The sequence below is a fragment of the Anopheles coustani genome, chromosome 2, assembly GCF_943734705.1.
Source record: "Anopheles coustani chromosome 2, idAnoCousDA_361_x.2, whole genome shotgun sequence".
NCBI classification, from domain to species: Eukaryota; Metazoa; Arthropoda; class Insecta; order Diptera; family Culicidae; genus Anopheles; species Anopheles coustani.
In genome coordinates, this window is record NC_071289.1 from 9,731,905 (window position 1) to 9,754,100 (window position 22,196).

At 46.0% G+C, this 22,196-nt stretch overlaps 3 protein-coding genes across 3 annotated transcripts in view; 1 reads left to right on the plus strand and 2 right to left on the minus strand.

Moving 5' to 3' along the window:
- The first annotated feature begins 68 nt into the window (after positions 1-68).
- On the plus strand, positions 69-1,239 carry LOC131265613 (transmembrane reductase CYB561D2-like). The gene is made up of 2 exons (XM_058267897.1): positions 69-378; positions 485-1,239. Exons 1-2 carry the CDS (start codon positions 208-210, stop codon positions 992-994), a joined length of 681 nt encoding a protein of 226 aa, XP_058123880.1. The 5' UTR covers positions 69-207; the 3' UTR covers positions 995-1,239.
- A 412-nt stretch (positions 1,240-1,651) lies between these two features.
- LOC131262034 (fibrinogen-like protein A) lies at positions 1,652-2,823 on the minus strand. The gene is made up of 3 exons (XM_058263941.1): positions 2,710-2,823; positions 2,581-2,637; positions 1,652-2,503 (listed from the first exon to the last, which is right to left on the minus strand). The coding sequence occupies exons 1-3, from the start codon at positions 2,821-2,823 to the stop codon at positions 1,652-1,654; spliced, it is 1,023 nt and encodes a 340-aa protein (XP_058119924.1).
- Positions 2,824-4,618: 1,795 nt separating this feature from the next.
- LOC131262038 (thrombospondin type-1 domain-containing protein 4) overlaps positions 4,619-22,196 on the minus strand; it is a gene marked incomplete at its 5' end in the record, with an annotated part of 75,840 nt that continues 58,262 nt past the window's right edge. Inside the window, 5 exons of the mRNA XM_058263946.1 lie at positions 4,619-5,017; positions 5,133-5,309; positions 5,379-6,352; positions 6,428-6,739; positions 11,026-11,224. Of these exons, the coding sequence (XP_058119929.1) occupies positions 4,619-5,017; positions 5,133-5,309; positions 5,379-6,352; positions 6,428-6,739; positions 11,026-11,224 (2,061 nt within the window). The remainder of the gene's footprint in view (positions 5,018-5,132; positions 5,310-5,378; positions 6,353-6,427; positions 6,740-11,025; positions 11,225-22,196) is intronic.

The following is a 22,196-nucleotide window of genomic DNA, read 5'->3' on the forward strand; positions in this document are numbered from 1 at the left end:
AGTCGGTGGATCAGGGCATGCCCATTTGGTCAGTGGATCGCGTTCGGTTTCTGTCCGTCGACGGGTGATGGGTCGTTCGCCGGTTGAACTGTGAGATTATCGGCGAGGCTAGTGAAAAAAGGGACCAAAAGAAATTGAATTTAGATAAGTGGATTATAAGCCATAATTTGAATTCATTTTGCTAACGGAAAAACGTGTCACAGTGTGATGGAGAAGAAAAGTTCATCGCCAAATGAATGGCTTTCGATGGTGGATGGCATTTTCAACACGATCAACCACACGATGATCGGTGTGGTGTGCATCTACACAAGCTGGTTGTGCTGGATAAATGGCTTCGATAAGCTCTACACGTGGCACGTGTTCCTCACCCTCATCGGGGTAAGGTAGTGGTTGCAACTGTTTGCATTAGTTCGGGGTTTTTTTTCCCTCCGAAGGGTAAATAAGTTCAAACATATTTTGTCTTTGCAATCCTTTCGCTCCTTAGTATCACCTCCTGATGGCTGAAGGGATCGTGCTGTTCTATAGTGGCAACGGGTGGACCCAGAAGCTTTCCCATACGCACAAGCGCACCGTGCACTGGTTGGTGGAGGTCGTCGGATGCACGTGCTGTGTCGTCGGCATCGCGCTGGAGATCTACTTCCGTGAATCGACGAACCGGCGGCATTTTAGTTCGACACACAGCATCGTTGGTTTGATTTCACTCGTGTTTCTCGCGCTGACACTCGTCAATGGACTGATGGCACTGTTTGCCGTCGAGCTGCGTAGGCGTATCAAGCCGCTCTACTCCAAGCTGAGCCACTACCTCACCGGAACCGTGTGCTTCGTGCTGGGTATGGTGGCGATCGTGTTGGCGTATGAGAAGCGAATCTACAAGCAGAATACGATCGCGGAGGGAGTGACGATGATGACCGTCTTCACGATCGCTGTCACGGTGTTCAGCATGGTTGGGGTCGTGAAGACGGTTTACAATCTGTTGAAGACGCTCGCAAAGTGAAGGGACAAAACGGAAACAACACAAAGCTGCCGGGTAAACATGTGGTCATACTACGATAGTAAAGGAAGAAAGCACACATTTTACCTGATGCCGCAATCAAGCACATACTTTATGTACTTTCCTAAACAATCTTCTACAGTCTTAAACGTTGTGTTGTGCTTTTTGCATAGCCAAAGTTGAGAGATAAATAGTTCGCTTTGGAATGCTAGTGGGTGGAAACATGCAACAAAATGAAATAAACGATTGTTAGGGTACTTATGATTTACTCTGGACTACAGATCGTATTTATTATATTAGTCACGTACAGTTGCACATGACACGTGGAACTCAAAGAATAGAACCTTTCGGGATTAAAGTCTTCGTTTTACGATTTTATCCTAATTTTTTGTGCATCGGATCTATTTATTTTCTACTTTATATTTTTATTTACTTTAACTGACTTGGTATCTTTAACTGACTTGGTAGAAAAATCGGCCCATGAGCGCCGGGGAGGTAACCACCTCGACGCTTGAATGGAAATGAACATTTCACTATAAAACTATTTGTTTTTATTCAAAAGCAATTGCTGTGCATAGGAATGCTTGTATCAAACTTTCTGTTATTATCTAATTTGGTAGAAATGAAGGGAGAGAGGAAACAAAGAGCTTTATGTGTATGTTACTTAATGATATCGCGAATCATCATTCGCGAGTAAGACAGTTCACGCCAGTCATTTTCGAAAAAGTACCACACCATCGCACTACCATCTTCTGTTGTGTTCCGATAACGCCCGTTCAAATGGGTTTGGAAGCAGCTATCGTACCACCAGGCTCCGTGATATATCTCAGCACAATTATAGTTATCCGTTTCGTCATTGTCGCGATCGAATGTAGTAAATTTTTTATTTTTGTGGTTGTTAATCGAATCTTCTGCTGTCCCTGAGTGTGTCCCTAACTTCTTCAACGCATACTTCTCCGATTCGTCTCCTATCTCAAACTCATCATACTTAGAGTATGCGTAGTTTCCATGGAAATCTTTCACCTCCACCACCAGCTCATGCGGTCGGTTTTTGGTAATTTGATGCACATATTCTAGCCCGAGCCAGAACTCACCATCAAACTTTCCGAATCCATTGCGGTACTCCGTCCAGTTCCGATAGAAATCGACTGAACCGTCGAACCTATACTGGATCACTGTCCAGCCGCCCTCCAACTTATTTTGTTCGCAAAAGACCTCGAATGGTTTCGAACATTTCCCCAAACTGAACAGATACGTGCCAGATTCTTTGGTAACTTGTCGACATGATCGGACAGGATCTATTAAGTGGTCTTCCAATGTCTTACTGCATGTTTCTACATTTGTAGTTACATTATGCATCGAACGCGTTAGCAAATTAATAATGTCCTTATTTTCTCCTAGTTTCTTAAGTTCAGTTAGCGATGTTTCCTGAATCTGGTCCATCTTGGGTATCATATGATTCTTCAATTCCTCCAATTTGGTCCGTGTATTCCCTTCCGATGCCTCCACACTCTGCAAAAGGGGCAATCATTAATTTCACAAAATTCAACTGGCATAATTTTCAAGACACCTATTATACGCTTCCGTACCTTTTTCAAAGATTCTTCCAATGCGAGCATTTTGGCCTGTAAACGATGCTCCGTTTCCTACAAAGAGTTGACATTTTTCTCCATTAACATCGTGTTTTCACTTAACTTGTGCTGGGAATATAGATTCACCTTCAGCGAACTCTCCATAGCTGTCTTCATAGTTTGCTCCACCTCCTGCAGTTTGTCTTGCAAGTAATCGAGCTTTGTCATTAAAAGCTCCATCTCGAAACCTCCTATCGCCATTATCAGCCGGGCTGATAAAACTACACCAAAACACAGCACCAACAGATAACTACTATTATTCATGACTTTCAATTTGCTGTAATTCGCAGCTCTCAAACACACAATCAGAACGAAAGATGAAACACGACTGAGGATCGTTCGGATTCGTTTGGCTCGGAAAGGCAAGAAATACAAAGAACTACATCTGATAATGTGTTCTGAGCGATAACGCGCACACAATCATCACCAACACTGAGCCAATTAATCGCAAATATATTTTGCAAAAACATATTCTTCCTGGGAAACCCATAGTTTTATAGTACACAACAGCTCGAACCACAAACTGCATCGATTGCATGAACTGATTATGTTATCTCGAACGGCGATTCCCTGCTTCGTTTTCTGACTCGTCAAACGCTCAAGACTAGTTGGAGTTCCGCGACTGCCAAGCGATAGCGCCGCTTAGAAAATCGGCTTACGATCGAGGCTCCCCATCTCGACGGCGTGGGTTCGAATCCCAACCGAGACCGGACCCTCCCCTGTACGAGAGGACGGACTGACTATCCACGTTCTCAAAGGGTAAAAGTCTCGTAAGCCCTTAACGGGGCAGGCATGACCAAAGAGGGCGTTACGCCAAGAAGAAGAAGAAGAAGAAGAAGAAGAAGAAGAAGAAGAAGAAGAAGAAGAAGAAGACTTGGTATCATACTCATACAACACATAAGGTTAGTACATAATTTACAACCCAAAACGGATTAGAAAGACACGCTTTGTTCTCGTTCGTAAACACAGGCTTTTTTGGGAAGCTCAAGCCTCATCAAATTTATTCGACCAGTAAAGTTTTTTTTCGATTTTTTTCAATTTATTAAGTTTGATTTCTTTCATCAGTAAAAAAGAAGAATACAAAACACAGCTACAGTTTATTGAAACGAAAGCAAACCACCGATATAGTTTACAGTGAGTGAAAATTCATTTATTTACCAGTTTCTGCTGTTGGCTTGTTTGTTTGTTTGTTTGATTTGGTTTGATTTTGTTGTTTTACTTTTTTTTTTCTCACAAGTTTACTTACTAACAATAATGATTTTTTTTCTTGGGTAACGATGCGAAGTAGTAATTATTCATCTTCGATAAATATCTATCCACTACGGTTGATTCTGTGTTCACCAGATACTCACAATTTCACAACTTGCTCCTTTTGCCGGACAGTAAGCTCCGCCGGTGCATTCGTTCCAGGTGCGTGGTATAGTTTAAATAAAAAGGGGACACGCACACACCAAAGAAAGTGGTGATCAGATAGATGAAACAGAACTTGAGTGATATGACCATCATGATTTGACGAATGGACCGGTGATGTTAGAATTAAAAAATGGTTCTGTTCTGTAAACGTACACAGATATTCGATTGTTGTTTAAAATGTAAATGCTTTTTGATTCTCGAGTCCAACCCTTCGCGTATAATTGATACGGTTATTACGTTAGTTAAAACTAGTGATGAGAGATGAGACGGGCACTAATAACTAGGTGAATTTTAATGATTAAGTTCATTTAAGCATGAATGGATTAAGGGCCCACAGGGCACGGTTTGGGGGGGGGTGTTTGAATACTGTCGATCGATCTGCACTGTTTCTCACTGTGGTAAGATTAAAAAAAAAAAACGAACAAACTTCAAAATGCACGATATCACCGAAGCAAGAATGGAGGGTTCCGGGTTAACAGAAAAGTTCTCCCTGTGAACAGTGGGTTGTTAATAACGGGCGCAAAGTGCGATCGTGGCTTTGATTTGCGCAGCCTCGTGTTTCGAAAACGTTGGCCCTCTTGGCTTAGTACAGCTCATTCTGCCGCGTTCGACACGTCTGACAGCATGCCTGGCTGTAGTACGCGTAGGTGCACAGCTTGGCCTTCAGCACGATGGTGCAGTTCGGGAAATCGTCTCGGCAGTTTTCATCGTTTGACATCATATCGGTGCGCGTCTCGTAGTACGGATCGGCCGACGGTGCGAACGAAGTCGACAGGGTGGCAGGATAGTAGGTGGTCGTGGTGGTGGTCGTCGTCGGTGGAACCGTAGTCAGCGGGCATGCCTCCTCGTTGCACACCCGGTACGACGTCGGCCGGTCGGCGTAACGGCAGCCGACCGATTCCTGGAGCATTTTGTCGCGCAGATTGAACTCCAAGCACTTGACCACGCGTCGCTGGTTGCCACTTCCGCAGGGTTTGGTGCACTAGTGGAGGCGAAAAAAAAAAAATAAGCATGTAAATGATGGAGTTAGATACAAACTTTATCGTGTAATAATTGACCAAAGTTCTAGGCAAGCTCCGGTGTTGGAAGATACTCACGTCGGTCCACTCGGAATAGTGCCATTTAGGTTTACACTCGTCGAATGATTCGGTGTCGCAGGGTTCGATAGTTTTCGGTCGGTTGTCCGGGTCGCACTCACTTTCCGGCGCGAAGTGATCGTTGCGGATGCAAAGTACCGTCCGGGAGCGCGTCAGGTTGAAGCAATCACCGGAGCACTGAAACGAGAACAAAATCGGTGTAATGTTTCAACGAGCGCACGTGTGAGGACAGTGAATTAACCGTACCAATGTCCAGGGACCGGTGAACCATTCCCCAAATTCACAGGCCCTATCGCTGGTACACTCGCGGGTCGTTTCCGGCATCAGACGGAGATCGCAACGTTCCGAGTTGCGCGATGAGCTGCGATCGCAGAAGATGGAGCGTGTCTGCAGGCCGATGCCGCATGTTGTCGAACACCGGGCACTCCAGTTGGCGGTCAGCCAAACGCCCGTCTTCTTCGATTCCGCCTGCTGGCTGATGGTGTTACTGTCCGGTCGTGGTTTACGTCGATGCGCTGGCCCGTTGCTGATTGGCCGGGCACTGGACGATCCGTTATCCATGTCGTTCTGTGTCAGCAGCGTGGTGGTGGCTTCGTGGTCCCGCGAGTGCTGATGCCCCCGGTGACCGTGGTGTGCGGAATGGTGCTGATGCTGCCCATCCTGGCTCGACTGACCGGTCGGTTTGTGGTGTGGCCGCTCGCCACCGTTCCTAGCAGGGGTAGGTTTCACAACGCGCGAACATTCGCACCGTTCCGTGCTCGGCGGAAGTTCGTCCATGCAAGCGCCATTGCTGACCTGAATCACGATCCCCGAAAGCAACTCCTGGACACACTTGACCTCGCGCGTTCGCAGCACCTCCTCGTCGTACCGCTCCTCGCAGTTGCACTGGCCCCAATCGCCGAGCTTCCAGTACGCCGGGCAAGGCTGGGTGTTGCAGCGCATAAGGTTCTCGTTCAGCACCGGCTGCGGCAGGTGGGCGCATCGTTTGACCGGGAAGTTGCGCGTCGGTGACTCGCGGACACAGCGGATCACGGGCTGCTGGATACCGCCACCGCACGACTTACTGCACGCACTGAAGCCGACCACCTTCCAAAGGTACTTCCGCTTCCGTTGTCCTACACGACCCGTCGTGGGCGTGGTTGCATTGGCGGTCGTCGATGCCGCTGGACGCTGCTGCTTCGGTACGCGCAGGTTGGCCTTTTCCGAAATATCGTTTCCAGCTGGAAGGGAAGCGATGCAAACAAAAAAACGAGTGAGCAAAAAAATAAATTCCGAACTGACTCCCTCGCACGTACCTTCTGCGCTGGGATCCTCGAGCGAGGACGGTTCGCCGGTGAGTGCATCAGTGACCGGAAGCAGATACTCATACTTGACGCCCGGATTCGGTGACTGCGAGAGCAGGAACAGCTGGACCGGCTCGGTCGTTGGGCCGGGCGCCGTCACCCACTCGGTGATGCCCTCCACGTGCCGGAAGCTGCTGTTCGAGCCGTTGGTCAACCCATCGACCCGGCGGTAATCGAATACGGTGCCGGCGGCGCTGTAGTGGCCACTCAGCGAGATGGTGTAGTCGCCGTTGATGAAAAATCGCTGGTCGGCCGATTTCAGCGCTGTGGGGTGGAAAAACCAGCGTTACAAAAACGTACACCCACCGTTACACACTGTTTCGCTTTCGGCGTCGATTAATTCGGCCCGGTGAGTTTTGACAATCCGATTCCGAAATAAATTCCCCCCGCAGGCACCCGAATGGAGAATTTTAAATTTACGATTGCCATGCTATATTCATGTCATTCGAAGGAAAATACAACGTCGGTTTTTTTTTTACATTCTCAACTTTAACCATGTTAAAACGATTCGAGATGTTTAACGTGTTCTGGTCTGTTTGCATATTTGTTGATAATTATCCGACTTCCTTCTATTTTTTGTTTTGTGTTTGGTTGATTTATGATCCGCGAGCTTTGTTTATACAAATTACTGAATATGGAGTTGTTTTTAATTTCTTTTTAAATTCTAAACGGATATTTTTATGTATTTTACGTTTATTGATTATCAAGAGCATTCCCTTGACTTCTTTTCACCTTCACATCGGGAAGCACATTAGAAGAGTGAATAAATTCAATAAAAATCTATTTTCACCATCGCGGAACGTAGGAGCCATAGAACCGTTAAAAATGAACGTCCATGGTAAAGTGTCCCTAATGTGTCTGGAGCACTTTAAGCCCACCGTCACGACACCATCCCAAGGGGCATGAATGACAGCGTGTAAACTATATTAATAAGTGAGAGGAAATAAGAATTAAAGGGCATGCCTTTCCTATGCACTCTGCATATTCGTTGGAAACCCGTTGCCCAAATCGTTACCCTTCGAAGGTCCTTGCCGTGGCAACCGATGGGGTGCGGGGAGGAGGGCTGTAGTCACCGGTTAAACAAACTTTCACTTTACCAACTTTGGAGCAGCAGCAGCAGATTTTCCTTCCCAACCTCGGACTGGGTTCCATTGTTTACTGGAACGATGTGTGTTTCTCTTCCCCTTTGAATGTTTTATTAAACCGGGCCAAAGTTGAAACCATAAACGGCGATGGCGTGCCCATTAGCGAAGCGCATGTGTGTAAAAGGACATGGTGGCAGGAAAAAAGGAAACGCTGGCCGGCTTAAAGCTTTCAATTGGGCTGCTGATCCGGTGTGTGGCGGGTGAAAAGGTTTGGGGGGGAGGGGGGGGGGGGGGGGCGGGAAAAAGCTTAAAAGCGTATTGCATGCCGCCTAATGGACAGTGCGGGCGGAAAACGGAAAGTAAATTAAGGTATGCACGGGACAGATTTCCATCTTAATTTGGTTACGGTGCAAGCGTTTGTTTTATTTTTCTCTCTTTCTTTCCCGCTCCTCGAATCCTGCGCTCCCCCTCCCCGAAAAGGGGACAGCTTTTGCCGCAGCACGAGAGCATAAATCCGTGCTTCCACCTCCAACGGATGGGGAAAGGCCGTTCGATCGACAGGATAGCGCATTGCGGCCACCCTAGCTGACGCTCGCCGGGCGGAAAGGTGCTTTTCCCAGCAACGGGCTGAGGTTAATTTCAATAAACGCACCAATCGAAAGAAGTCCACCGCCGGGGCGTTTCCCGAAGTGCCCGACTCCGGAGCCATCAATCTGTATTTATCTCAATTGCTGCCCTCCCATAAGCGGCGGAACAAAGTGTTTCCATTGAGCCGTTATTGTTCAGCCAGGTCGCTTATTGCCGGATTTATGGTCGCGGAGTATGATAATGTCTGTTCGCTTCGGAATCTCGCCCGGTGCAAGGCGGCGATTACGGCGGGAAAACGCATCGAAATTAATGCGCCGTACTACTACGGCGGGGTTGAACTTTTTTTTTTGCAACAAATAATTATTGTTCCCCGAAGTCTCGGTTGGCACTTGACATGCCTTGCCGCTCGCAAGGCACTTGAAAGATCAAATGGGGCGTATAATTTAAATAAATTATTTGGTGGACAGTGAACCGTTTTCTATGAAAATGGGTACACGTTATTGCAATAGTATAAATTGCTTGCTTTCTGCAATTTATTAAGCAACAGTATTGCTTTTGTTCAATTCTTCGTACTTTTATCTGTAGAATTTATTTATGAAATGTTTCCCACTGAAAAACGATTTCAAACTTAAGTGATGCGAGAAGAGATTGAAACATATTCTTTTAATTTTTTTCTTGGGCTGATTGAAATTTTCGTTTACGCTACTAGACAAACTAAATATATTTTCATTGAGAAAAACTCTCAATTTTCCAATCAACAATTATGATTACAATTGTCTTACGTTTTCCATTATTGTTAAAACCAAATTTGAAGCTTGGATTCTCTAGACTAGGGCTCGGCATACAATTACTAAAAAGGGCCGGACGATTAAAAGGAAACCGAAAGTGCGGGCCGAATACCTTAAACGATGATTTAATGTTTAGAAGTAGTACCCTGTAGAATGGAGTATCAAACCTTTATGATAGTAGTCATATAAAAAGTGGAACAAGATAAAATATTAGAAATTTTATCGTACAACTTTTTTAAACCTTTTCGTACTTATTCTCGATGAATTTCGATGTTTTTTCTACATGTAATAGGAACACCTCATTCAACAACTTTAATCTTCTTTTTTGGCTAGAAAACAAACTATAAACGGACTTTGCCTACCCCTGCTCTAGACCTAGTTGTTACTCTAACATTCTACATCTGGCATTACAACTGATGCACGAGCAATGTTTGGTAAATCGTACTCAAATCGTATTTGTTAAAAAATTAAATTAGGTTGTACCATGCTCTGTAAAGAATTGAACTAAAACAAATATCCAAAAATTGACCTAACCTTTTCTCTCTTGTGCATTATTAATTAGAATAAAATCCAATCTAACGCCACCATTCGCCACTGGTGTCATTCATCAGCGATGATTCATCCATCACAAGTGCATCAAGGACAAGGACATTAAGCACTCGGCGAATCCCCGTAGGACCGGGAACCATCGTGAAACGGGGCTCTCTACCGGCAGGTGGTAGCTCTTATTTATTCACCTTCGGTTTTATTCGTGCGTGAAAAGCTGGCGGTGGCAGGTCCGGAACGGGGCAAACCCTACCAAACCTCCTCCTCCACTGATGGGTGGTTCGTTTCGATGGCTCCATGAGTGCTCGCGGAAAACGGGTGGAAAGCATAAGAAGATGCATAATGCTGCAGCGTATGAAAGGCAGTGTCGCATTAGTTACAAAACGATGACAGTTCCCGGGCGGTATACGAACGGTTCCAGGGCCGCCATCGGCACCCGGTGCATATGGAAATGCCACCGGGATCGGGGCTCGGTCGGGCACACCTGCGAATGGCTCTGAATCATGCCGAAACTCCGCAATGGAAAAAAAAATGGGAAAAGGAGCGAACTGTTCGGAACTCCCTTGAGCGGTGGAGCAACGTTCCCTCGTCCTCCAAACGGCTTACAGTTGTGATTCGGAGGAACCATGCACGGATCATGGGAACCTGATGGTGATACATCAAGACCACCTTCCTCGAATGTTACCTTATGTGTGTGTGTGTGCGTGTATGTGACCATTGTTAGCGAGTGTCTAACGGCTCGTAAATCTACTCCTGATGGGTCATTCCTTTTGACTAAACTGCGAGCTGCTGTTGCTCCGCGGGGAAGGTTTTTCACACACATTGCTCCACAAAAGATGAACAAAAAAAAACGAAAAAAAACGAAACGAAACGTAAAGCCCACCCCCCACCTGGTGGGAGTGAGCAATTTTTCGTTTATATGCTTCCTTTTCCCGACACACATTGGAAATGTCACAACGGGCGAACCGTCGGGGCTGCGCTCTCGTTCCATTAAGCCGGGAAAGCGGGCCCAAACAGGGGGGGACGGTGGATGCTTTCATCGTTTTCACTTAAAGAAACACCTCACCTTGCACCGTCAGCACGTGCTCCCTCGCATCAGCCCCCTCCCTCGTTTCCATTCTTTGAAGGAATGTAATAAACTAAAAATAAACACATATTTAATACCCTCTTAAGCTTAAGCGGTAGATAACCGCCCTTGGATGAATCCGGCCACTTCTGGCCGTAGGAGTTTTCCGGCTTCGGGTGGTGGGGAGGTATGAACGAAGTGTCAACGAGTGGGCCCATTTCAAGGCCGAGGAAAGTGCATTAGCGTGGCTGTGACTGCGTTCCATTATACGGTCGGACAGGATGACCAACCCAAACGGTGGCCAGTTGTTCTGGGTTTCCGTTTTCTGTTCTGCGTTATATTTTTTTCAGCCCGTTCCGGCCACCTCTGTGGACGACCTTACGCTCCAGCTTTTGGACAGGATCGCTTTATTTGCCATTTCCCTCGGGCTCGGACACCCACCAATTTCCACCTTCGCCCCCGGGGGGGCACACTTACCGAGATAGTTTTGGCTGTTCTGCAGCTCCGTTATCGTGATGTTGGATGCACCGGGCGGTATTTTGGCCACGTGCACGTACCCGTTGTTGTGGTTGGTCTTCGTGTAGATGCCGGAGATGGGCCGGCACACGGTCGTACCGCACCGGACGGCGCCATAGTTCATGAACGTGCCGGAGATGACGCCACTGTTGTGAACGGCCTGCGGAGGAAATAAATCAAACGCGTGTCACTGGCAGATAGAGTACAAAAAAAAGACACTCGCTTCGTGGAGCATACGGTTTGTAATGTCCTTTCCAAAGTGGTGAGAACTAGTGTGTTGGAAATTCGTTATGGTGGTGGAGTTAATAACGTAAATTTGCATACGTCTCAGGAATTGTCTTGTTTATGTCCTGTGATATTCTTCTGGTGAAATGAACAACCTTATCTTTTCTCTTCCTTCTGAAGCACTTACTTGCAAGTAAATTAATTTTCACGACAACAGAGAACCTGTTGTGCAGTAGTTCCTTATAAATCGTTAATTATTTTCCACCCTTCTTCTAAACATCATCCATTATTTTACATTTTTCAACCAAATAAAAGCATCTGCACACATACTTATCTGAAATGGTCAAAACGTGAGTTCAACCAATTGTGTTGTTGAAGGACGTTGTTTTGTTTTAAGAAAAGAGCACTCACGAAACGTGCCCATTTCTTGGACATCAAACTCCATGCCCATCCACAACGAAAGCCATCCAACCCTCCAACAGGGGGGCTCATTTCGGAAAGCTCGCAGTGGCACGAGGAAACCGGCGGGAAATCATTTCGCAGCGTGCCACGGTAGCGTGCCCGACACTTCATAAAAGACGAAACTACAAATAACCCACACCTAGTGCGATGACCTGAATCCTGCCGGTGGAAAAGATTCCGTGCAGTGCCGTAGGACGCTGGCAGGCGGTCGGTTTCGCTTCTTTCATCCTTTTAAGCCTTAAGAAAACGGTGTTTGCTTTTAATTTTCTTCCACCGGTCTGTCACAATGGCGAGCTTAGCGAGCTCGCCGGGGGGTCGAATGGGAGGGGGGAGCGGCCCGGAGCCGGGTGGTTTGCCGATCGAATGTATCAGAAAGAGCTCGTTTACGTTGGCTTCATTTCAGTGGGCAGTGCTTTTCCCGGCCATTGGAAGAGGGCCACCATTGGAGATGGAAATTCCACTCAATACCTTAATGCCGTTGCCTTTGGGCATCTTGTTGAGATTCATTTTGTATGCGAAATAGAAGATTAAATTGAGCGCTTTCTTTAATCCTTCTGTTTAAGACTATTCTGGTTATTTCCGCACGCACATTAAGGTGTTTATTTCAGTGCGTTTTTATGTTGATGTAAATTGAATGTCCTTCTTTTTACCTTCTAATATTTCCACTCACGGTATTTAGTTTACCATTTTATGCTAAACCAATTTAAAAAAGTCACTTTATATTACGGTGTATAAATTCTTCTTCTTCTTCTTCTTGGTGTAACGACCTCTTGGTCATGCCTGCCCCGTTAAGGGCTTACGAGACTTTTTCCCTTTGAGTACGTGGATAGTCACTCCCTCTCGTACAGGGGAGGGCCCGGTCTCGGTTGGAATTCGAACCCACGCCGTCGAAATGGTGATCCCTGGTGCTCATGGGCCGATTATTCTAACCGGCGCTATCGCTTGGTAGTCGCGGAACTCCAACGAGTCTTGATCGTTTGACGAATCAGAAAGCGAAACAGGGAATTATCGTCCAAGCTAAGATAACCGGTTCACGTTCTCGACTCAGTTTGTGGTTCGAGCTGTCGTTTACCATAAAGCTATGGGTCACCCAGAAAGAACAAGTTTTTACCAAAATATCTTCGCGATCAGTTGGCTTAGTGTTGGTGATGATGTTGCACGCGTTATCGCTCAGAACACATTATCAGAATTAGTTTCCTGTTTTTTCTAGCCTTTCTTAGCCAAACGAATTCGCACGATCCTCAGTTGTGTTTCATCTTTCGTTCTGATTGTGCGTTTGAGTGCTTTGAATTACAGCTAATTGAAAGTTATGAATAATAGTAGTTATTTGTTGGTGCTATGTTTTGGTGTAGTTTTATCTGCCCGGCTGACAATGGCAATAGGAGGTTTCGAGATGGAGCTTTTAATGACAAAGCTCGATTACTTGCAAGACAAACTGCAAGAGGTGGAGCAAACTATGAAGACAACTGTGGAGCGTTCCCTGAAGGTGAATCTATATTCCCAGCACAAGTTAAGTGAAAACACGATGATAATGGAGAAAAATATCGACTCTTTGCAGGAAACGGAGCTTCGTCTACAGGCCAAAATGCATGCAATGGAAGACTCTTTGAAAAAGGTACGGAAGCGTGCAATAGGTGTAACAGTCTTGAAATTCATATCAGTTGAATGTTGTGAAATCAATTATTGCTTCTTTTGCAGAGTCTGGAGGCATCCGAAGAGAATACACGGACCAAATTGGAGGAATTGAAGAATCATATGATACCCAAGATGGAACACATTCAGGAAACATCGCAAACTGAGCTCAAGAAACTTGGAGAAAATAACGAAATTCTTGATATGTTAACGAACTCGATGCATAATTTAACTACAAATGTAGAAAGACGCAGTAAGACATTGGAAGACCACTTAATAAATCCTATCCGTTCATGTCGACAAGTTACCACAGAATCTGGCACGTATTTGTTCCGTTTGTGGAAAAAATCTAAGCCTTTCGAGGTCTTTTGCGAACAAAATAAGTTCGGAGGCGGCTGGACGGTGATCCAGCATAGGTTCGACGGTTCAATTGACTTTTATAGGAACTGGACGGAGTACCGCAACGGATTCGGGAATGTAAATGGCGAATTCTGGCTCGGGCTGGAATACGTGCATCAAATTACTAAAAACCGAAAGCATGAGCTGGTGGTTGAAATGAAAGATTTCCATGGAAACTACGGATACGCTAAGTATAAAGAGTTTGAGATAGGGAACGAATCGGAGAAGTATGCGTTGAAGAAGTTAGGAACATACTCAGGGACAGCAGGAGATTCGATGAAGTACCACAAGAATCAAAAGTTTAGCACATTCGATCGCGACAATGACCAATATCATAGGATTAATTGTGCTGAGGATGCGCACGGAGCCTGGTGGTACGATAGTTGCTACCATTCCCATTTGAACGGCCATTATCGAAACGCAACAGACGATGGTAGTTCAATGATCTGGTACCATTTCAAAAACAACTGGCGTAGTTTGTCTTACTCGCGAATGATGATTCGCGATATCATTAATTAACGGAAGCATAAACCATTTACCTGACCAGTGAAGATGTTCATCAGCTGCAGCATCTTTGTTCCCACTCTTGCTTCTCTTCTACCAAAATGAAGTAATAGCAGAAAGTTTGATACAAGCATTACTATGCACAGCAATTGCTTTTGAATAAAAACCGACTGTTTTATAATAAAATGTTCGTTTGCATTGCAAGAGGAAAAACAAAAAAGAAAGAAACAAGGGTGAAGAAATAGATTCAACCAAATGTCATTTTCTTCTTCACGTAACGACCGTGTTGTTGCTGTCGCGGACCCCCGAGATATAAATTACAGATAATAAATCCCTTAAAACTATCTAAAATAGTCTGAGACCTTCCAGTCTTTCTGCATTTTTTATAACTTTGCAACACAACTTGTCAAAAGCGGCAATATTATTATCTCTTCCTGAAACATAAACGAACAATATTATAATTAATTTCCCATTTGCCAACGTTTGATTTTGTGTGGAGAAATTTAAATCATTAAACCAAACCAACGATCAATAGTTGGGTTTGGGGTGAATTCTTTGCCTGAAACAAATGCCAGGAATGTGACAGAGTCATGATCTCGGCATTAACACCCGGGGAGTTGCTGTTAAATCATACCCAGAAATCACTTAATTATTCCATTTTCACACTCCCAACCTTGGGGCATACCCGGGCCGGGCTAGTAATCCAAGCGGAATAATTAAGAAACGCGTCTCCTGCTGAAAACCACAGTGCGGCGTCCCCGACCAAACCCGGGGCCGGCCGGACGTTCGGTTAGCCGCTGCTTAAAGTTTGGCATTCCACAATGGCGAAAGCGGCGCTCCCCAACCATCCCGCCGCACGGACGCTCTTCGGAAGACCGTCCCACCGGTGGAATTGAATGAACGGAATAAAGAGAAATAATACTCCCGAGTGCGATACATCACGGTTGCAATGGCCAGCGTGGGGAAGCCCCGGGGCCTCGGAACGAAACACAGGCACCGGGCGTAACATCCTACCATTGTAGTGTGTGTAGTCGGACGCTGGCCAGAAATCTTTCAAAATCCTTTCCTAAGGCTTCCGGCAGCAGCGAAAGGTAAGGCAGAGAAGGGGAGGGGTATGGGTGTGGTGAGAGGCATCGTGGTGGCCCAGAGTACTTACCAGCAGTAGTGCGACGGCAACGGTTCGGGGTAATGAATTTTTAAAAAACATTTAAAACAGTTCCACTCGGTCTTTTTGCACCCGAAAGAGTCGCTGAAAGAGATTCACTCGAAATAGTCGTTGGCAACACAAACACATACACTCGCGGGTTGGCCGCTAGAAAGGATTGAGGGGATTGGTGAGTGTGGTTAGAAGTGTGTTGAGGGGTCGAGAAGAGAAAATTCCATCCCCCCCCCGAGCGGGAGGAGGAACGAGCGGCAGACTAACAATGGAGCGAGGAAAAGCCGGCGGAACAACACGGAAATGCCGGTTTGCGGGAAGAGTTAATAAAGTATTCACGAAACTTTGCCCACACCACCGTTTCTTCTCTGGTCCTCGGGCATCCGGTTCTCGGTTCGGTTTCCGGCGGTCGGCGCAACACCTTCGCACTTGCCACACGTTCCGCTTTCCCTCCTGCTGTGGCAAGGTTAATTAATTGCTCCACTCTAGCTTTTGTTTCGAGCTAACAAGGACTCTTTTTGGACACATCGGGAAGCGATTACACGCAAGGGCACATAACTTCGGGGTCAATCGGTGTCCAAAGGGTATTTAATGAGCAGTTTTTCTTATGTCACGGTGTCTTGTCTTGTGGACAGTTTCCAGGCAATCGGCATCATTACTTCACATTCGATGTTCTTTGAATGATTTGATAATACTTCGTGGAATTTGATGATTCGCTGGAATCCTTGACATTTGCTGGATTTTCCCGAAAGCCCATCGGAAAAAAAAGGTGACACTTTCGGCGAACAACCTCTCATTTCCCACCCGGAAGCACCAATTGATTGTAGAACTCTGAAAAGCTACAACAGCCATTGCCCTTTGACCGCAAATCACACAACTTGTCGTTCATCGGCATCGTCGTTTTTTTCTCCGTCATCATCATCGTCGTCATCGCGAAGATTATTACCATCAGCACGGGCTCGACTCATGCCGTTGCTATTTCAGCAGAAGAAAACACTTTTTCCCTTTGGCCAAGTCGCCCTTCATTCAGTTACAAACGCCGTGGACGGACTTACGGAGAAAGTTAAAAGAACCATGAACAAAGCTCATGCCGAGACAGAAACGACGAATCAGACCACCAAGAGGTTCGCGCGTCTGGTTGCAGGACGTTACATTATACAATTACAAGCGTTTGTTCGGGGCTGATGTTTAGTGTGTTTCTTTTTCCTTCCCCTTTGCGACTCGTGGGGGTCGTTTTGCTTTGGCGTTAATAAAAGGAAACAAATACACCGACGACCGTAGACGGAATGCGAACAAGGAGACGGCTTTTGTTTTCAGAATGTCTTTACTTAAACACAACTCACTAAACCTTTTCTTCGGTGAGATGCTGAAGTATTGCAAAACAGATAGACAGAAAGGATACCGTAGGACACTCCAGGACAGGATACGTTTTTTGGGGAATTTGAAATCTGATTTTATCTCTTAGGCAGGAGTTAAGGAACGTAACAAGAGGGAAAACTTCCTAAAATAAAGTTCGTACTCAGAAATAAAATATCCCAAGCAAAGAAGGACTTATACTAAAAGGACAACTTTGTCAGGCATTTAGGAGTAGACGCATAATTGCTGTAACGTTACATCGGTCATATTTTTTATCGTTATAACTTTGAAAGCTTTTCCAGCGTACGACCCTTACCCAAATTAATCATAACCCTATTTAAGGATCTGTCTAACTACAAGAGACTCGCGTTGCAACTTTTTAATTACTGATGATTTTCTCCCGGCGCAACAGAAAGCTTTGAATTCCTTCAGCAAAGTTAAGTAATTTTCCTTAATTGATTGAGACATATTTTTTCCTCTCTCGTGTACCGAGTTTTTCTACCAATCCGTCAATGAAAAGGTTTCATTCAAAGGTTCAAAATCCTATGTCCCTTAGACAGAGAAGGCACGTTTCTTCGCGTTTCATTCATTTCATTTCAAATGGATACCAGCTTAACCGACCCCTACCACCACCGTCCCCCACCATCCTACTGTCGCACTATTAAGCCCACATTAATCCACTTTCGTGCGCGTTCAAAAGGATACTTTTTGCTCCATTTCACATACACGAGCTGCGAGTCGACCCGTCGGCCCGATGATTAAGTTAGGCTACCCACCTTACTGGGCTGGGGGGGGGCCCATGAGAATCCACCGTAAGGTGGCTCCCCATCTCGGGTAAATCTTACAGAGTTGGCCCCCACACACCCACGGACCTGGACGGAATCTTAGCTCCCGCGTCGATCTTCATTACGCTTTCATAATCCATAAAGTGTTATAATTCAATTCCTTCGGCTCGAGCGTCCTAGAGGTCGTTTAACTCGCGGCCCAGGCAGCACGCGTCGTGGCGAACTTAGGCCTTGGGGGGCGAGTGGAAAATCTCCGACACATCCCTTCTTCACCCCATCGGGTGCGCGTGACGCCTTCCCGTGGTGATGATTGCTGACGTTTTGGGGCCGGGCGGCCGAAACTTTCGGCCCAAAGCGCTCGTTTGCGAGAGCGTTGTCATCGTCGTCGTCTACGTCGTAGTCATTGTCGTGGTCGAAACTTAATTTGAGCATCGAATCACGCGTCCGACGACTCTTCGTCCAAGCGTGGCATCTCGTGGCAGGACGAAGCGTAAGCCCAACTTCAAGACAGCGGGCGACCGTCTCAAAGGCCGCTTGCACAGGCCACTTTCGGCTTCGCACCGTCTGGCAAACGTTGCACTCTGAACTCACCGGCAGAAAGTTTATTAGAATATTGCCGAAAAAGACTGACTCAAAAAACGTAGAAGGAGGTAGGGAAGAAACCGAGCATGGTTCCGTGGTCAAAGGCACCGAGACTCAGGCCCCGGCTCGTCCACTCGAAGGATGCAACGCTGGTGGAATTGGTTTTTCTTCGCCTCCATTCCGCCAAGGCCGTGCCGGTTGCCCGCAAGAAAGGAGAAACTCGGAATCAGCCGCAGGCGAAATAGGAAAAGTTAAATAAGATGTAAACCCACGCTGCCCGGTCGGGCGGCTTGGTGGCCCGGAGAATGGCCCAACCAAAAAGGCCAAACTGGTGCAATTTTTCTGCTGCATCTATCGGGCCGTTATGTGTATGTAGACACGTATAGATGAATGTGCCTTTTCTTTTTGCGGTTCTCCGCTCGTCAGAACTATTTCGCTGAAAGCTTTTCTTCTCCGATGAACACGTGAGGAGGGTGGATAGTAGAGGGGGGAGGCGTTCTGGCGCATCCGAAATTATTCGGTTCGTTAGTTTGACCAGCAGCAGTGCTGTCTGAAGTGCCATCGTTAAGTTCGGGAGAATGACAGTAAAATAAAGTTACGAAAATGCTCTCTAATGCGTTATAGCAGGTCCGGGAGCTATTCATTTTGAAAATCTCTTTTTCTCTATTCTTGTAGTTCCACTATCGAATTAGGGGAAATTTCAATTACAAATTCACATATTACTTACATTGTTCGAGTCGTTATTTAATTTGTATAATTTGAGGTTCAGTTAGTTTACAGCCCAATCTTATTTAGAATCATCATAGCATCAATGTTAAATTATCTCAAATTTGGTTCATTAAAAGTTGTTATAGCACATTGAAAAAGACCCATTTATGATGTATAGTATAAGAAACAATTTAGAAGTCACGCAACAGAAAAAATAGATGAAAAGTTAACTAAAAACAATGAAATGGCATAAATCAAAAAATAAAAATAATCCAAACAAAAACATAAGAGAGACAAAATTTTAAAAAATCAACAGTATTGCATAGAATCATAATTCTAGTGTTGATTTTTGGGAACATAAAAGAAAACACGAATAAATTACAGAATAAACAAAATGTGAAGATACCGCCAGTAAGCCCTTAACCCACTTTCGAGTACGAAGAACACAATATTCTCCACGGTCTGTGTGCCTCCTCCAGTGGCGAAAAGGTACAAGCACCAGCTCTTCTACATGTGTCATAGATGTATTGAATAAATCTGCGAAAAATGAACCTCGAAAGATAACAAGTGCTCTCGAAGTGCTGACTCTCGTTCGTCGATGCTTCAACAGATGCTGCTGCAGGATAATTTCCTACGCTCCTTCCAGTGTAAAGTTGCCTTTGGTAGGTAGAGGGTTTTCCGTGTTATTTTTCCCCTCCTCGCAAATTGGAGAAATCCTTGCTGGGAAGAAGGCACACGAACGGAAAAGAAAGTAAAAAGAAAACGAAGGCGTAGTCAAGCGCCAGCATTAATCCACCAGCCCGGTTCATCTTTCCGTGTTTCGCAAAAGTTCGATCCGTTCGAGTGCGATTGAAGCGAAAACTTACGCCTTTGCACCGTATCATCGTATATCCATCCTTTACGAGAGGATGTTCCGTCCGTTGCGAAAGGCTCAGGTGAAACTCCCTGCCCGGATCCGGAAGATCGTGAAGTGGATCGACTTACTTTTAGCCGGGGCCACTTGTGCCGCCGAAGGTATTTTCTATTCAGAGCCAGCAGCAGCCCTCTGAAGGATGAGTGTGCACCCAGTGTCTACTATCGAGATCGAATTTGGGTCGTTCTGAGCGACAGTAGAAGCTGACCGGGTTGGGTGAGGGGCGGGAAAATCCATCTTAAGTGTGCATCTCCACCAAGGCGCTGGAAGGAGAAAGGGTGTCAATTCAAATCCCAATCATGCAGCACACTCAGGTAGTGGGTGCTAAAGAGTCACATGAGGCGTGCATCATCATGGTGCAAGCCTTTTTCCCCACCCACCAGCACGTTCCTGCACTGAATATGTACGTGTGTGTTTGGCCGGGAAAATGTGGCTTATCAGCGTTTCCATCTCTCTATCAGTTATTCAATTTGGGTGGGCTGTGAAAGGACTCAAATCTTGTTTTAAAAGTGACGATAGCAAATAGGATGGAAAAGCAAGATAAACTAACATCAACCTTGATGGATCGTGATAGCAGTCGTGTGCAGCCCTTCCCTCCCACTGCCTTCTAAAGATTACCCAATTTTCTTCCTGCAAAAAAGAAAAGTAATCTTTGCTTCGAAAACATGTTCCCTCTTTTAGTGGCGTTTGCACTATAAAAAAGGCTTCCGCTTTGCCCGTTTCAGATCAAATGATTTTTCCATCAGGTAGCTGTTTATAGACCTTCACTTCCTATTTTCCTCGTTATGTCGGGGCAGTATGGAAGCTTAAGAAGCAAAAAAAAAGCGACATACGATCTGGAAACAAATCTCAACCAGAACCCGGAAAGCCTTTCGCCGGGAACGCCTTCATAACATGATATTGGCCTGCCGGAAGCCTGCGGATGTTAAATTTCCTCCTGCCCAAGCCCAACATCAAAGGCAGCGAAAGACGGGCTCGGAAGCTAGCATAATGTGCACAAACAACCGGCGAGGAGCATAATAATTGCAACTTGCCTTGCTTCGCTAGCGCTTTCAGTCGGGGTTCTTCTGGGAAAACGGACTCGTCCAGAATCGTGCACACGTAATAGGACCAATTTTCCGCCTTCAGAACAAACTACATCAACAGCATTGAACTTCGGTTCGCTAACCACTGAAGCGAGAGGGAGGTTTAATTGGTAGGATGCATTTTTCCACCCCCCGTTTTCCGATCTAATATCGGACGCACTGGGAGATGTGGTGGGGGGGGGGGGGGGGGTTATTTTTCATTTTAATCCAACGTCACTCAATTGGATACTATTTTATTAATCCACATTTCAAAGGGTTATAAGGGAGGGAAAAATAAAGTGGTTGGAGTTGATTTAAATACTCCTCCATTTTTCCACTCAATTAATGCTAACAAGCTTCGGGTAATTTTGTTTACAGACCGGAATGGAAAACGGGGAGAGTGAGCCATCATCCCCTACCTGTGTGGAAGGGTGGATTACTCGAAACAGTCGGTAGTGAGTGTTGACAGACCGGTCAACAATCCCGGTCGTGGCGGGAACGATGCGGGTGGCCACGCGCTCTGGCGTCGAAACAATAACCCATTGATCCGCGGCGGATTAAAGGACAAACATTCTGATTAATCAGAGAGTGATCGGAGCGGGGCTGGAAGCGTGTAATTTATAGTGCCCGGTTATGTTTGTCCACGGCCAGGATAATTAATTTTTTAATACGCTCTATCTCAATTGTTCGTCCGGTTGGTTTTATCATTCGGGTTTTTTTTTTGTTGCTGGTGTGGAACGTGTCGACGGCATGCCGGAGGAAGAATGCCAATGCCTTCCCTTTTAGGGTTGCGAATTATGTTACCGTCATCGGACGTGTTTGTGCGAGTGTCCCATCGGACTATCCGGGGGTATTTCCGGCGGTGCGGTCTGCTGTTGATAAATGTTTGATTTCGGCAAGTAATTAATAGCGCCGGTCTGCAATCGGACAATGAGGTTAATCCCATTGCGGTACCATGATGATGATGATGACGATGATGTTGCCCGCAAAACCCTTTCGGCCGCAAATCGCACTCACGCTGCACCGATACCTGTTTACGACCTGGTCCATGGGCCGGACCCGGATGCACATTATCCTCGAGGCCGATAATTAAGAGTTTGTAGCGGAATGATGTTTCAATTCCACCGCCCGGTAGCGAAATCGATTATCGAACTCGATGATGCGCATTCGTTTATCTATCTCGCCCGGTAAATCATGCCCGGTGCCATTAACACTCGGCATGCCAACCGCTGGGGGATGGGGGAAAACCGCCCTTGGGAACGATGAGATGGAGCCGCTTTACACAAACTGCAATTGTTCCGCGGTGCCTTTGTGTTGCCGTTCCGTTCCGCATATGGCAAAGACCA